General features: G+C 37.6%; 1 protein-coding gene across 4 annotated transcripts in view; it reads left to right on the top strand.

Moving 5' to 3' along the window:
• pde4cb (phosphodiesterase 4C, cAMP-specific b) overlaps positions 1-17,697 on the top strand; it is a 115,805-nt gene that overhangs the window by 26,332 nt on the left and 71,776 nt on the right. For 2 of the 4 annotated variants that reach the window (XM_073875830.1, XM_073875832.1), the window contains exons 2-3: positions 2,400-2,478; positions 4,418-4,608. In XM_073875830.1, the coding sequence (XP_073731931.1) occupies positions 2,467-2,478; positions 4,418-4,608 (203 nt within the window). In that variant the 5' untranslated portion in view covers positions 2,400-2,466. Of the gene's footprint in view, positions 1-2,399; positions 2,479-4,417; positions 4,609-6,371; positions 6,911-17,697 lie in introns of those variants that run through there. The other 2 variants (XM_073875828.1, XM_055183616.2) reach the window with 2 other exon arrangements.

Here is a 17,697-nt window from a genome sequence, read left to right as displayed (position 1 = left end):
AATTTTTTTCTCAAAAAATATCTATCAATGGTGAAAAGATAGAAATAGTAAATGAGTTCAATTATCTTGATATTATACTGGACTCGAATCTCAATTTTAAAAAAACATATAAAGAAAGTGGTGAGGACTATTAAACACAATATGGCAAATTTTAGACAAATTAGACAATGTCTGTCTTTTGATGTACTGTAGCTAAGGCTCTTATGCATGCTACAATTTTTTTCTCATATGTCCTACTGTATGACATGTTGGGGTCAAGCCGGAGAAACTGTTATTAAACCTTTGAAGTCCTTATATAAACAGAAATTAAAAATTGTAGATAAAAAAACTAATAATTTTCATTCCTGTAGGATCACAGAGAAACATAATTTTTTAAATTTTGATAATTTTAGACTTTATTCAAGTTTGTGTATGGTTCATAAAATCCTCAATGGTCTGGCTCCTTCTGTATTACGTGACTTTTTTCATCTTCGCTGTGAAACCTCGGTGAGATCTACCAGACTATCACTTATGAGTGATTGTCTGGTTCCTTTTCGTCGTTCCGCATTTGGACTATCATCTTTCGCATCAAAAGCGAAGTTAGTGTTGACCTGCCTGGGGGACTACGGATGAAAATTAGCCCTCGGCTAAATCCGGTACAATACATGAGATGAAAATTTTATGTTAAAAATTGTGCATGGTCCCATTATAAATAAAAAATGAATGAATAAATGAATGAATGAATACGTAAAACTGACACGAAAAAGAACGTTTGTGGTACAGACACAGAAAAATGCGGAGATCCGTGACAATGACACGGATAAATGAGCAAAATATTCCGTGACTATACCACAGAACTTTGTGAGATCATGTTGGGTTAATCTTAACCGCTGTATTCTGCTGCTTATGTTTACAATTTTTCCATGTTTTCTCCTGCATCTATTAATGTAAAGCTGCTTTGAAACAATTCAAACAATTGTAAAAAGCGCTATATAAAAAATTTAATTGAATATAAAAGCGAATAATTATTTAAAAAAAAACTAATAATGATAGCTCATCCCCAACCCCGCCTCTAATCCCAGTGTCACCAATTTTGGTCGTACAAAATAGTGAAGTATGTACAAATTGCCATGAGACATGTTAAACAGTCTTGATTTCGGAGTTTTCCTGTAGTTCTGAGTCATTGTAGCTACGACAGATTCACAGCTTGCTTGAGGCAATTAGCACACTAACCACACAGTTTGTGTTTTAATGCCCTGCGGCGTTCTGCTCTTCATATTAGTCACCACTGTGGCTTCTTACTGTTTATCAACAGTGTGACAGATTCACAGGAATAAAACCGATTGTAGCGGAAAGCTCGACCCGAGCATTAGGGAAGAGACTATTGGATCGATATCACGCTTTGTTTGTACTCTTCGCCTAAACTCGCTAATCGATGGCTCCTTGATCTTCGTCTCGTTGTCCACCACGTGAGACTCCGAGATGTTGTGTTGTTTACTCGTCAGAAGTGAGCTGAAGTGTTTTTCACACTTTTGTAATGGTCTCGCACCTCAGTCATACACGGTCAACCAAACACACAAAGCATTAGAAAAGACGCTAACACTTTATAATAAGGGTTTATGAATCATAATGAACTAATACCTAAATTAATTCTTACTTGTATGTAAATATGAAGTAATGCTGAGTTCAGTCATGTACTAATCATATACTAATTAAGAGTCATCATTAACATGACTCAACACATGAAATCGTTGTTAATTAATACATTATCTATAAAACATGTCATGTTGTACTGAATGATGACTCTTTATTAGTTAATGATTAGTTCATGCATTAATTCAGTAAAAATAAGTTCATTTTGATTCACGTACCCTTATTATAAAGTGTAACCAAAAAGGGTAAATCCCTTTTCATGTTGCTCATATAATTGCTCATCAGGAACCCCTAACCCTGCATGTTACTTTTCGATGCGTAATTTTTCCTACGCCATTTGTGCTACAGACTGATGAATGATACCTTGAAATCTGTGGCTTGTTGAGCAAATGAACAAATCAAGTGAATGATTTTTGCCTGGAGGATAAATGACAGATAAAGAATGAGAGCGAGTCATCGAGACTTGGGTGTGGGTTTTTTAACTTGTAGGCCAGAAGCAACCACGAAGAACACCCTTGCAATGACAAAGCAACAACCAACCATAACATCTTAGCAACTGTATAGCAATACAATGGCAGTAGTTGCATATCTTTGATGTAGGTCTATATGATATCACTTCATCCCTTAACATGAAGTTAAAAGACATGGTTTTGCTAATTGTAATCAGTTCACCAAAAAACATGGTTACTACAATTTTTTCACAAAAAACATGGCTAATTTTTGTAAGGGATGTGAAACACATGTATTTTTTGGTTATTTTGTGACAGGTTTCTCATAGAGAATGAAAAAGCATCAAGATGTGGTTCTGAAGTAATGAAACCGTGAGCTGTAGAGATGGAATATGCGGTATGTTTTTGGCTTGATAAAACTATTACTGTTAAGTGTGACAGATGTAACAATTGTTTAAGTCAATATGAAATCAAAACAAATTTTCTTGTTTGTTTTACTTGGAAACGTGACTTCCTATTCACATATCCCAAATACAACTATTAGTAGATTTTCTGTAAAATACACTCACCTAAAGGATTATTAGAAACACCTGTTCAATTTCTCATTAATGCAATTATATAATCAACCAATCACATGGCAGTTGCTTCAATGCATTTGGGGTGTGGTCCTGGTCAAGACAATCCTCTGAACTCCAAACTGAATGTCAGAATGGGAAAGAAAGGTGATTTAAGCAATTTTGAGCGTGGCATGGTTGTTGGTGCCAGACAGTATTTCACAATCTACTCAGTTACTGGGATTTTCACGCACAACCATTTTTAGGGTTTACAAAGAATGATGTGTAAAGGGAAAAACATCCAGTATGCGGCAGTCCTGTGGGCGAAAATGCCTTGTTGATGCTAGAGGTCAGAGAAGAATGAGCCGACTGATTCAAGCTAATAGAAGAGCAACTTTGACTGAAATAACCACTCGTTACAACCGAAGTATGCAGCAAAGCATTTGTGAAGCCACAACACGCACAACATTGAGGCGGATGGGCTACAACAGCAGAAGACCCCAACATGTACCACTCATCTCCACTACAACGAGGAAACAGGTGCTACAATTTGCACAAGCTCACCAAAATTGGACAGTTGAAGACTGGAAAAATGTTGCCTGGTCTGATGAGTCTCAATTTCTGTTGAGACATTCAGATGGTTGATTCAGAATTTGGCGTAAACAGAATGAGAACATGGATCCATCATGCCTTGTTTCCACTGTGCAGGCTGGTGCTGATGGTGTAATGGTGAGGGGGATGTTTTCTTGGCAAACTTTAGGCCACTTAGTGCCTACTGGGCATTGTTTAAATGCCATGGCCTACCTGAGCATTGTTTCTGACCATGTCCATCCCTTTATGACCACCATGTACCCATCCTCTGATGGCTACTTCCAGCAGGATAATGTCACAAAGCTCGAATCATTTCAAATTGGTTTCTTGAACATGACAATGAGTTCACTGTACTAAAATGGCCCCCACAGTCACCAGATCTCAACCCAATAGAGCATCTTTGGGATGTGGTGGAACGGGAGCTTCGTGTCCTGGATGTGCATCCCACAAATCTCCATCAACTGCAAGATGCTATCCTTTCAATATGGGCCAACATTTCTAAATAATGCTTTCAGCACCTTGTTGAATCAATGCCATGTAGAATTAACGCAGTTCTGAAGGCGAAAGGGGGTCAAACACAGTATAAGTATGGTGTTCCTAATAATCCTTTAGGTGAGTGTATAAACACAAACTCCGTGGTGTGGTGCTATCAAAACATTGCTGTTTGTTTGAGGATCCTGAATAGACCATTTTGCAAAATGTAAACAACACTGGTCCAAAAGCACTTCCTGTTTCACTACATAAACGTTGGGATGAAATACAACATACAGAACTGAATCAAAAAGTTAAACAAACATCTTTAAGATATATGTAAAATAAAGAAAACCGTTTCAAACTGAGAAAATAAGTGTTTCTGGACCAGTGTTGTTTACATCTTGCAAAATGGTCTATAGCCCCACACCTCAACATGACATTAACAAATGGCGTGGGTTTGGGATGTAGTTATCGATTTATCTGACCAATGCCAGATTGTTTGGGACTCCTTCATTTTTTTTTTTTTGCAATGTTTTGCACAGTATATATTTCTGAGTTTATGATAGAAATTGATATTTCACCTTTAGGTTCATAATAAGCACAGTTAAAAAAGGATAATTACTATCATATTAAATTATCATCTTGTAAATTATTTGTTTTTGTTTGACAACATAAATTTTGCTTGGTTGACCAATGACTATCAAATTCTTCATTTAGACAAGAAGGTTATCCCTCGCCAACATAAATGATCCTCTGCCCAGCAATGCTGTGCGCCGCAGGTTTTCCGGGACAATCCTGCTTCCGCCTTTGGCCCACAGACAGTCTTCCCTGGATGCCAAGAAGTTACTGGACCTGGAAGCTTTGTACAAATCAGCCCTAGCCAGTATTGAGATCCATAAGGAAATCAAGTAAGTACTGCGATACCTGTCAAGTAGTTTTAGAATACGACATCAGAACTGATGTGTTCAGAGCTTACTCTGTTGATTAAAGCACATGCAGCATTAGCGACAGATTGATTCGGTCACGTGTGTATGTCCACTGAGCGTGCACTGAAACACGCTGAGTCAGTAACCGATGTAACCGGTGCTAACTGTCTTCTGTAATGGTACGGTACAAGGATCAGAATCCAGTGAACTCAGTTAAACCGACCTGGGAAAGCAAGTGATGGAAAGGTCATAGAGATTTGAGCAGAGGGTGGGAGCGGCTCCCTGGTGCTTTTCTTTCAACGTGCTGTGTTAACTGAGACGGTAAAAGGGCACAATGACTCGAAATGAGATCATATGAAAAGAAAAACAGAATGATCGCCTGCAGCCATTTAATTTAACACAAACATTATGAACCCCCTACATGTCCTGTTTTATTTAGGTGAGCATGAAAACAATAAGCATTAACACTTATTAATAGTTAACAAGTTTGCATATCCGTTCATCACCTTGGTGAAAAATAGAGCTAGGCCTACGGGGGCTGTTGCACACACGGATAGAGGCATACATTGCAACAAAAAATGTAAAACAACCAAAAGACAAAGTTCAGTGATTATAAAATAACTAAATAAGTAAATATATAGCATAAATTTGTAGCGCATGGTACAACATTTAACGGCAACACTTTTTCAAGATGTAAAATAAATCTTTGGTGCCTTCAGAATACGTATGTGAAGTTTTAGCTCAAAATATCAGATAATTTATTATAACATGTCATAATTGCCATTTTGTAGTTGTGTGCAAAAATGTCCTGTTTTGGGTGTGTCATTTAAAATGCAAATGAGCTGATCTCTGCACTAAATGGCAGTGCTGTGGTTGGATAGTGCAGATTAAGGTGCAGTATTATCCCCTTCTGACATCACAGGGGGAGCCAAATTTCAATGAGATATTTTTTCACATGCTTGCAGAGTATGGTTTACCAAAACTAAGTTACTGGGTTGATATTTTACACATTTTCTAGGTTAATAAATGCACTGGGGACCCAATTATAACACTTAAACATGAAAAAAAATCTGATTTTCATGATATTTCCCCTTTAATATACTTTACATTGTTTGATAAGTATGTCTCTGTTGCCTACACTATAAAGAAAATGGGGTTATTTTCAATCCATTGTTGGGTAAAATTTGGACAAACCCAACTGTTGGTTTAAATTATCTTAGAAAATAACCAATAAGGTTATAAATTATATATAAATAAGGTTGGATAATATATGGTCAAATTAAAATGTTGTAACTTTAAATGTCCATGACCATCAAGTATATAAATACAAAGTTGCAACCTAAATTATTTATGTAAATTTCTTGGTTTTGATGACCACAAAGAAAGATATTTTGAGGAATACTTCAAACCAAACCAATCATGAGCCCTATTCACTTCCATAGTATCATTTTTACTAGGCTACTATTGAAGTCAATGGGGCTCATGATTGGTTTGTTTTCAAACATTCTTCAAAATATCTTCCTTTGTGTTCATCAGAACAAAGAAATTAATACAGGTTTGTAACAACATAAGAGTGAGTAGATGATGACAGAATTTTCATTTTTGGGTGCACTATCCCTTTAAGGGCTTGAACCCAAGACTTTGTTTTGCTAACTCAATGCTGGACGAGATAAACCAGATGAGCTACATGAGCTACATTGGTATATGCAAATATTTAATTTCAAACCTTTGTTTAATGTTTGAAGCGTATAAGATAGGGGAGTGAAGTGCCTGGTGACGTCACGTCATCACGTCGTTCGCCTGGATCTTTATAGAGCGCGCGCTTTACTTCAACAGGATACAAGACGCGACGCTGCCCTGCACGTTTCGTCTTTATTTTGCTCGACATTACTGCTTATTTTTCAGAAATCTCTCGGTTTTCATCTGCTCTGTATAACTTTAATCGAGCAGTTTTGATTCTTCAGTATGTGAAGTTGAGCGCACTGGTTTCAGCACCAGTAAACGGTGGACAGAGGATACCTGACTGTAAAGTTTACCTCATTGACATTGGACAGAAAAGACAAAGCTCGAGTTTTATGATGGAGTGCTCGGCATTGAGCAGAGAGGGAGCAGGTTTGGCCAAACCGCCCAAGCATCTGTGGAGGCAACCCCGAACCCACATCCGGATCCAACACCGGTACCACTCCGACAACGAGAGATACCTGTGCTGTAACAGAGCCACGGAGAAAAACCGACCGGGTCTTAGGAAGCCACGCATGTCCTGGCCATCGTCTTTTCATAAGCGGTACATCTTACTTTAAATTGGTATCAGATATTGATGCAAACGTGGGATCCTGGGCTAGTTGTACAACTGCAAAAATGATAGTTTTCTCTCGCATGATATAGTTGCACGTTAGGTGTGCTGCATGTGCATTGTGTTTTAAAGCCCATAAGGTTGTGGGTACGAATCCTCCAGATAATGCACATACTGATAAAAATGTAACGCATTAAGCTGCTTTGGATCTACCAAATGCATAAATTGCTAATTTAAAGTGTCGAAAATTGGGATATGTTTAAAGATTTCCAGCATTCAAACTAAGTTTATAATATTTTATAATAGTCTTTTTTAACATCACAATTAAATATGATACAGTGGATTAAGACAAGTACAACTACTGTATATTCTGACATTTAACTGAAACAATTTCGGGACAAATAATTTTTTTTTACAAAGGCAAGGTTAAGGTAGATTATTTCTTTATTTGTGTCAAAATATATTATATGAATTTTATCTGAAAAACATCCTAAATGAAGCCAGAATGGCCATACATCCACTGTACAAGTTTTTAAGCAACACACAAACAGTGCATTTAATGTAAAGCCCTGTATCTTTCTTCACCAGTCACCCACACAAGCGCTTTCTTAAAACACAAGTGCAAGTTGTGCACAATGAGATGGCCGTGAGATGTTATATAAAAATAGCTGATGGTAAGGCAGCGTATGGCCCGCAAGCACTGATTGTTTGCCATTGAGGTTTGAATAAAGCTGAATCACATATAGTCGGAGGTAGGTGTACTAAAGTGACTCACAGCTCTTGTAGTTGTTTTTATTTATTTAAACTTTTACTTTTACGGTTACTAATGCTATTGTGCATCTCTGTATGAATTACATTCCTGTGTGCCATCGAATTTTCCCCATATCCAATACCAGCCTCTTGTGCAATTATTGTATAGAATTGGAAATCAAATAATCTATCACAGTCTTCCTGCATTAGACATCACAAAGCAACACCCAGGAAAATATTATTGCATTATTTTATGACCTCTCATCCGGCATGTAGCGTCCTCTGGGATCATTTAAGTTAATTTGTCTTTTTATTATTTGTTTGATGCAGCAGGGATTCTGTGTATTTCCCCATTTGTAATAGCATAAGTAGTCAGTGTTGGTTTGGTTCAGTGAACAGATTTTTTAAAAGTATTTAGTCTTGTCGAGTAAAAAAGGAAATGAAAAATGGAGCTGCGTGCACCAATTACAGGGCTGAGAGCATCAATGGCAAACTGTGAAAATGAGCAGATGTGTTCTGTCACAGCACCTCGGTGATGAATTCATGAAAAGTAGTTCAAACGCTATGAATATATTTACAACTTTATAACATTTTGCACTGCATCCGATTTTATGGGATATCATGTTGCCTGTTTGTCAATTTTAGAAAGTTTGGAATCAATATGGCTTTCCTGAAGATGGTGTGTGGGGCTTGGTCTTAATCTGATCTGAGACCATTTGTATTGCTGTTGGTGCTGGAGGGTTTGAGAAGGAAACTTTAAAATTGATTCCAGACTTTCCCAAATCAATTCGTTCTGGTTGCTATAAACTTTCAACTAGAAGATGAAAAATCTAACAAATACAACAGGTGCATACAACAGATCATGAGGGGAAATATACATAATGTACATAAAGGCATTTTTATACATAGGTCAATGATATTAGTTATGTCCGTACACCATTTTAGGCGTGTTTGACAAAACTTAATTAAGATGTAAACCTATTTAAAGAGCAACCATACGGTACTTATAAGGATATTTATCCCTGTGGCTTTTTCTGTGCTTCTTACGTCATGAGTTTCTCCATCCTGTAGTGTGGATGTGTTGGATCCAGCATTCACACTTCTTTTTTCCGGACATCTGTGGAAACAGCTGTCATTTACACATTTAAATGACGTTAAGGTGGTGTCAGCTGGCTTATGTTGAGGATGTGTTCAAAACATATTTTATTGCTTTGATGCACAGGTAGTCTAGCCATCAAATCATATTACGAGACACATGCTCCGTTCAAAAGCACAGTAAGTTTCCTACAAAGGCACAATCCTGGAGCCTCAAAAAGGTATCAGCACCCTTATTGCCAAATTGTAATGCGTGTATGTGAGGAAGCAATCCCAGAACGCATTGCATTCTCATAAGAAGTTCAGTCTGATTAATTATAAATTTGTTTCTCCAATATTGGTATGTTTATGGAAATTAAACTGTAGTGGAAATTGTGTGGCATGCAGACTCTACAGTTAATCACCTTCTGGGTTGGCATTCTTGACTCTTACTTTACTAGCCTATAAAAATGCTGGGTTATTTTTATAAAAAATTGACAAACTTAACCGTTGAATCAAATTAGCCCAAAAAATGTTTATATTTGACCGGACTGCATAGGGTAGGTTTATTCATTTTTGACCCAGCGCTGGGTTGAAAGTGATTCAGCATTTTAAGTGTTCAATTTATCATTATTCATGTTTTAAAATGATCTTATTATCGCCATTTTTCTCCATTTGGGTGCTTCATTTCTCTTTCCAGACAAATGATAGGTCATTTTTATCACCAAAGTGCATATGATATTTTAATGATAGTGTGTGGAATCATATTAAGCCAGAGTCCATTTCTTTTCCACTTACATTGCCCCCAATATTCCTCACTGAATTCCGATTTAATAAACCACTACTTCTAATGCAATGTGTCCTCAAGCACAAGTAATATTATTATTATTTTTTTTGGAGTTTGGTAGGAAAATACATTACAATCAGTCAAACGCTGTATGACATATATTTTGCTTTCAAGACCCTCCATTTTCGTGTCAGAAAACATGCTGGAGTTTTACCCTCCGGGGCATGGTACAGACTGCGTTGGAGAAAAAAGTAAAAATTATATCCACTCACTCATTCAGATAAGACCAAAGCTGGGTCCCAAATCGCCTACTTCCATACTATATAGCATGTAAAAGCACTACTTCGCCTACTATATAGGAAGTAGGCGGTTTGGGACGCAGCGCAACATGTGCTTCAGCAAGTCACCCACACTGTAAAAAAATGCTGCATGAAGTCAAAACAACTTGGTTTGGAAGTCAATTCAACCTGTGATTAGTTGACATAACTTATAAAACAAGTTAAAATTGTTTAACTTAATTTGTTAAGTTAAAGCAACATAAAAAATGTTGATTTGATAAAAATGCTGCATTTTTCCAGTGCATGCAACACAGAATAATGCTTAAAGCACACACTATACATTTTGACTTGATATGAATTTAGATATAATAACTACGTCACCCCTAACGGAAATGTACAGACCCACGGAGCATCTGAAAGACTACCGAGCTTTTTGAGAGCACAGGGAAAGAGCTTTCAATGTCGTCTGCCCCACTAAAAGAGGGCCATTGTGTCCTTTTACAAGAGTTTTTAGCGAGACCATGTTGTTCTTTTGAAAACAGGATTGGATATCATAGAGCGCCATTTTCTAATAGAATAGTACTGAGAATATTATGTTCTGGATGAAACTTAGTATGGGAATCACTGAAGATGCATCATTTGCAGTCTTAAATATGCTATCAATAGACTTTATTATTGGCGACATTGTCTGCTGGCTGTGTTACTGCAGAAATGCACTTTTCTGTCATTGACTGAATATCTGTCATTATCTGTCTGACTGCATTGTATTTTCCAGACCCTGTAAGAAAAGTCCTGGCTGTTTCTTATGTTTCTGTGTCTTTGTGTCCGAGGAGTTTTAGCTAATTATTTACACGTTGTATAGGCACGGTTTGCTATGACATTGCCTTGTGTTTTTAAGCATAAATTTGTTAATAAATATTTTAAATGATTATTAATTTTGCATATAAAAGGGTTAGGGTTATAAGCAAACCTATAACCGTAAAGTCCCCATGAACAGGAAGCCGCAATCAAGTATTTCCAAGTTAAACAGAATATCACACGTGGAAAATGTGTTTTGCATTATGGATCGACTGGATCTAGAAAAGTAGGCTTTTATTCAGAAATGGAACTCGCAGCAGATTAACCCTTTCATCAGTAATCGCATACGATGACAGTATGTACTGAATTAGATGAAGGAGCTGACTGAAGTAGCGGAGATGAAGTATTGACTGTTAAAACAGTGCATTCAGTATAGTATGGGTAATTTGAATGAAATTCAGACATTACATGACATACGGCATCATAACAATAAGTGACTTGTTAACGTGGATGATGTAAACAAGCGCAATTTAACCACAAGGATAGACCCGCGTTACTGCTATCAGTCCTCTACTTGGGGCTCATGGGATAGTAAAGTGTCCACGAAATGCACACTCCAAAATCTTGCCAGAAGTAGTTTTCGCCTACTGTTTTTAGAATATTATAAGTGCGAAAATACAATCGTCAGCCTGTAAGATCGATGATAGACGATAGTATCGGGGGGTGGGGCAGTAGTTTACTCATTTATTTATTTGTTCATTTTTACTTATTTATGACAAGTCACTTAATTGGTATACAAAAAAGAAGCAAGGGCAACACTGTCATGACCGCAACCTTCTTAAAACTGATGCCATTAATCCGAGCGCGTCATTAAGTCCAGGCACTGTAGAATTTCCTGTGTGCCAGTGAGTGGGAACAACAAACTCGCTGGTTTTAACCCTCTGCGCGCCTAACAACCTCTCTAGGGCAAGAAAATGTCAGAGCTGCGCGTATTACAAGTTCAGGTGCTAGGAGGAGTCCATGGTCCGCGCATTCAGGAATTCAATGCGCACATTGAATCCACGTGCGTGTGATAAGTAATCTGTGTGCATTACAAGCTTTCTCGCGCAAAGTGAAGCCCACAAACCCTCTTATGCGAGGAAAAGCATGCATACCGATGTTAATGTGAAAATATGATGATAATAATAATAACCATCAACAGCTATTGTCATGAAAATCCGCTATTACGATATGTAAGACAATCTTCGATACACGATACTATCGTCTATCGGCACAACCCTATCGGCTGCTGTTTTCGCCTATTATATAGTAAGTAAGTAGGCAAATTCGGACGCACCATAATAGTTGGAGGGGGCGGGATTAATGGATGCCCTGCCCAAGCTGACATCATCAGAGAAAGTTCACCACAAGGGGGCGGAAGTACATTTTCAGATTTTGATGACATTTTATGATGGCAAATGAATTTATTCAACAGTAATGACCCACACAGATAAACTGTTTATAATAAACGCTACAATATTGCATTAAAAGATAAGAATAGTCAGTTTTGATTTCATAGGGACTTTAAGTAGGCCTACACAACTTTAAACTGTAACTGAGCCCAAACCATTTGACCATTTGGAAATCCAGACTCACCTTGTGTGTGTTTTTTTCTTTCTCTGAAATGTGTGACATTAGGGCCCTATAAAATCCTTTTTATTTTTTTCCAAATTCCGTTTTATTTTTTCCCAAATTCCGTTTTCTCCGTTTTAATTTTTGCAAATTCCGTTTTATCCGTTTTAATTTTTGGCAATTAAATTTTTTACCCTTTACTGTTATTTTAGTCATAAAAAGAGTGTGCCTTTAATGTTAATGATTAAATGTAAATGATTTGGGGAAAAACTGGATAACAGGATTACTTAATGACTATAAAAGATGCATTTACACACACACATGCGCTCGCGCACACACACAATTCAATGCATTGTTTAGTGTTGTTGCAGGGGGCTACAACAAGGTGTCAAAGCAGTGGTGCCTTCAGAAGTGCCTTAAACACATCAATCTAGCGGAACGCAATCCATATTTTATACACAATCGCTTGAAATGCATATAACTTTACAAACATACACAGGATAGTGATCTGACTTAGGACAGCATGAGCACGCAGCTCTTTGCATGTGCGAGTGAAAGAGAGACAGAGAGCGGCGCCATGATGCAGATGATTATATTTTAAATGCATTTCCCCCAGACATACGTTCGTCTCCCACACAAAAACATAATTTTATTCAAAATATGTAAAATTTTGCAAAATTCCGTGTTAATACTAGATTCCGTGTTAATTAGCTACTTCCGCGATTCCGTCCGCGATTCTGTGATCGCGGAAATTATAGGGCCCTACATTACATGTGGTATTTGAGATTGACTATTAAATTTTGCTATCTTAAAATAGCAATTTATGTAACTGTAGCAAAATGCCTCTACAGGACACCTAAATAAAAGTCAGATTAAACTGTTATGAAGCCTTTAGTCAAAGAATCTGAACGAATTAGGATAATTTCCCTGCGTCATGCTATTTGATCTGAATTAATGTTTTGTGCTGACAGCTCTGCCGTGCAACTTTTCAGTTTTGACCTTTTATTTCTCAGAATGAATGTGAGAGGGGACATTAAGACGGATTCGGAGATGTCAGTGATGTTAAATTACACTTTGGTGTGCATACAGTACACACTTACAGACGCTTGAGCACCTGAACTCTCCTCCTGTCATATTTATCAAAGAATAACCCAGATCTAATTTGAATAAGGTGAAGGGTTTTTAAAATGATTGCTCAATTTTGTCAAGTGGCCAGATATTTCCATTGCTGAAAATACGTTACGCGAATCCAAATTATGGCCATGAATTGTTTTAAAGGCTTTTCTAATTCGTAACGGATGTTTCCGGGGACACTGACCGAGCGTTTGCCAGCTGTCTCCGGCAGCACGGCTTACGCCCTCCGATCTCGCCCTCTGCCCGCCACATGGTGCTTCATCTGTGAAATGAAACCCATTTCTCTTTTCAGAGGAGAGTTAGGTCAGGCCGCCTTTGCCACACGCCTCTCCCCGTCTCCACAGACCACGAGGAAAGTGATGACCAACACATGTCACGACCAAATCTCTAAGCACCGTCTGGTCACTGAGGCCAGTTCACTTGACCCGAAAACACGGCAATATTATTAGAGCATTAATTCTGTCCATAACCCCAGCCTTTTACCACAAACAGTTACGCACGCCAGCAATACTGTATCTCTTCTGCTTGTGTCCACCTGACGATTCTCTGTACCCTGTGGATTTCTTCAAAGCTTTGATCTCAGATCTTAAAAATGACGCCTGAAGCCATATTGGCGTCTGGACATATGTGACTCTATTTTTAAGGTCCATAATTGCATCGTGGTGACTGAACTGATATTTTGTAGCTCTCAGACTCTCATATAGGAGCACCTGCCATCCCAGTACTTTCATAAGAAATCAGATTGCAATCCCATAATTATTCTAAAGGTTATAGAGTACAGTAAGAGTTCTTAAAGGGATAGTTCACTCAAAAATGAAAATCTGCTGTTAATTTAACCCATCAAAGATGTAGATGACTTTATTCTTTAGTAGAAAAGTATTGATTTTTTTGCTAATAAATACAAGTCTGCAGGTGCCAGTAGTCGACACCACAAAATTAATACCTGCGGCACCTGACAATATATTGAGGTCTTACGATGCCTCAGGCAAATAGTCCCAATCGCACCGGTGTGATCTTCCTGTTAAATTAGGGATATAGATTTGGTAAGCGTGCACACAAAAGGTACAAACCCCAAAGTAAATGATGACATGAGTTATTGTCTCCAGCGTAAATCTCTTTTCTTGGACTACAACAAACACACAGATTGTAGGCAACAGTTTACTTTCTGGGATTGGTGATGTTGTAAAGACCGACTTTATCATAATTCCTCCCGGCTGTAAGTTAACTCATGTTAGCATTGCATTGTGACTAGGGCTGCACGATTAATCGAAAAAAGAACCACGATCTCGATTCACACATACACGCGATCCTCTTTGTAAATGATCGTGATTCTCTTGCATGTACAGTATTTCCCTGTATTCAGATACTGCGTTCAGGTATTTACATTACAACAATCCAGATGTTATGTAAGTTAAATTTGCTTACACTTACGCAGTGTAAAATCAAACCTATTCATTTACCAATCAGACCTGATCGTTTCTTTCCTCCCTTCTCCTCATTTGCGGCGTGGAACAAAGCGGTAAACCTAAACACATCGATTTACTTGATTAAACGTAAAACGTGCTCCATTGCAGAAAATCCTGATGGCGATGGAGAGAGTGACGATACAACAATATTGGTTCCGAAAAAAGGCAAGGAAATAAATTACCTCTGGCCGTTTTTCAATCGGAAGTCTGCAGCCTCTGTAGGTCGCATATGCAGGCTGCATACATCATCGAGCCTGGTTTAACTTAACTGAGCATTACATTCGCAAGTCATAAACGTATTACAACAATTTATGATTAACTAAGAATAATAATCAACTTTATAATTGTTAATATTCTGAAATAAGACTGTCTTGAAGACCGTGACATATGCAGCTTAGAAATGCGACCTCCGGAAGGCTGCAGCCTTCAGATTGAGAAACGTTTCTAAAGTTTTAAGGTTGACCAGTTTGATTAAAATAAGTAGCAGCTGTTCTTTTTTTGTACAATTACACAATAAACACATTTTAAGTTACTTATCTTCTAAAATAAGGAAAAGAGACTTTGAAGACACTTTATTATAACTAAAAGTCTGGTGTAGCACATTTTTGTTACTTGAGTGCAGTAAAGTTTTTTTGTTGTTAAAAATATGAGAATCGTTTCAGAGAATCGGGATCTCAATTCCCATGGAAAAAAATCGTGATTCACATTTTAGCGCGAATCGTGCAGCCATAATTGTGAGTGAATCTTTCAAACATGGTAAAGAGCGTCATATTTCCGGCTGACGTCAGAGGTATTCAGACCAATCACAAAGTACAGATTAGCTGGCCAATCAGTGACACAGAGCTTTTCAAATCATTAAGTTTTGTACAAAATCCGTCTGGAGCTGCAAAAATGTACGGTATGTGGAAAATAATGTGTTTTTAACCATAAACCACGCAAACACATTGTATAATACCAAATACACAAAATAACGTTTTAGCAATGAAATCACTTAAAAAAATCCCTTTAAGCTATGTACTATACCATAAGCCGATGGGCGGCGGTTGAGCAGGTTTTGAGTGTCGTTTAACTTACGTACCATCACGGACCATTCTGATTGGTTGTTCAGCATAGCCAACCAGTGCACAAGATGAAAAACAGATGTAACGAAGCAAGCAAGCTTTAATCTTGTGCTTAACAAGATTTGTGTGCAACTGGTAAGCGAACGCTGCTTTGTGTTTTCACTAGCTCTTTAGGTTATCTCGTTTTAATTTATGAACACCAACTACTGCCACCTCCTGGTACGGGAGGTTATCTCACGCAGGTGCAGAACAGGCGTGTAACTTGACGGCCATCCGTTTGCTGTGTCAGGGCACTTTGGACCCAGAAATCCAGCACGTGGGCAATGTGAGCTGACCTCACAGTCTGCGTTAATTTATTAGCGTTGGTTTGGTGTGTTCTTACCTGTAGGGTGACTATAGGGTTTGTTTGCATTAAAAACAATTAACGTTCAGGCTTGTGTAAAAGGTGCAGAACTCATTCTGTGTGCAGTTTAGAGCAAACAGAACAATGTTTAGCTAAGCCATCATGCCAGATGTTGAGCTGAGGATTGGCCAATCACTACTGGTGTTTACTGAGGCAACTCTCACAATTACTAAAGCTCATAGTTAGATTGAAGGATTTCAACAGTATTAACACCACTAACCTTTGGCTACAATACTGAACACAACAGCTAAAACCAGCAAAACCTTGAGAGTTTCATCTTTGTGTCCAAATACAATGACTTGGAAGTTTTGACACATCCAACTGTTAATGTCATCAATGCACTGGCATAGTGAGTCAATGGAGCTGTAGTCATTGGGGCTAAGTATAGATCTTTGTGTTATCTGCATAAATGTGGTAAGCAATTTGGTTCTTTTTCATTATTTGGCTAAAGTCGTCTTTCCACTGTACACGACATTCAGACTTCACCCCCCATTGATAGTCGTAATGAAATTTTAGTTTAGTCATAAATCCGTGTCACCTGTCAACACAGGAGAGAAACTCATTCCAGAGCCTTCAGTCTAATATTCATTATAGTGAAATAAATTAATTAATTAATTAATGCAAATGAAAGAAACAATAAACAAACAAAAAACACAAATTTTTTCTTTACTTTTATTTATTTAGTTATCAGGCACATTAATAAAACATTTCTGTAAATGCACCAGAATTAGCCAAAGGCTATTTTTCATCTGTTGTCCATGGACAGAATGGTATAAGTCACCCTAAAAGGCAGATTAAAATAAAAGCATATTAATAGCGGTGCCGCTAGCAAACATCTCCCAAATTTTTATGTTCTAGAATTCTAGTTAGCCATTTCTTTAACTGAATGTTAAATGAATCATAATACTTACAGTCTCTTATATTCATTGGAATTGTATTCCATTGTCGTGCAGCTTTAACAGAAAAGGCTGACTGACTAAAATGACCCTGTCTCAAAGGAATAATGCGGTCACCTCTTAACACACCTCATGTAGGACGATGGGCAGATGTTCTAATAACTAAATTGCTAAGAGGGGGAGCAGATAAACCATGAATGATCTTATTCATAAGGCAAACTTTTGCAAACTTAATCATACACTCTAAAAAAAAGTTAAATAATAAAGCACCTATGAAGAACCATCCGGGGGTGATATAGCACCACTATAGCACCAGATATGGTTCTAAAAAGCACTATATGGTGCTACAGGTACTACATAGGTGCTATATGTCACTAAAAATGGTTCCCCTGTGATTACGAACCAATGAACCTTTAGTGCTATTTAGCACCATTTGTTTTTTTGAGTGATTATCCCAACTCAACAAATAATATGTTTTAAGGATTAAACAATTATGAAAATATACAGATTTCTTATCAAA

This window comes from Misgurnus anguillicaudatus, chromosome 14 (genome assembly GCF_027580225.2).
Source record: "Misgurnus anguillicaudatus chromosome 14, ASM2758022v2, whole genome shotgun sequence".
Taxonomy (NCBI): domain Eukaryota; kingdom Metazoa; phylum Chordata; class Actinopteri; order Cypriniformes; family Cobitidae; genus Misgurnus; species Misgurnus anguillicaudatus.
Note: the sequence above shows the minus strand (reverse complement) of the source record. Positions and strands in the feature narration are given on the sequence as shown.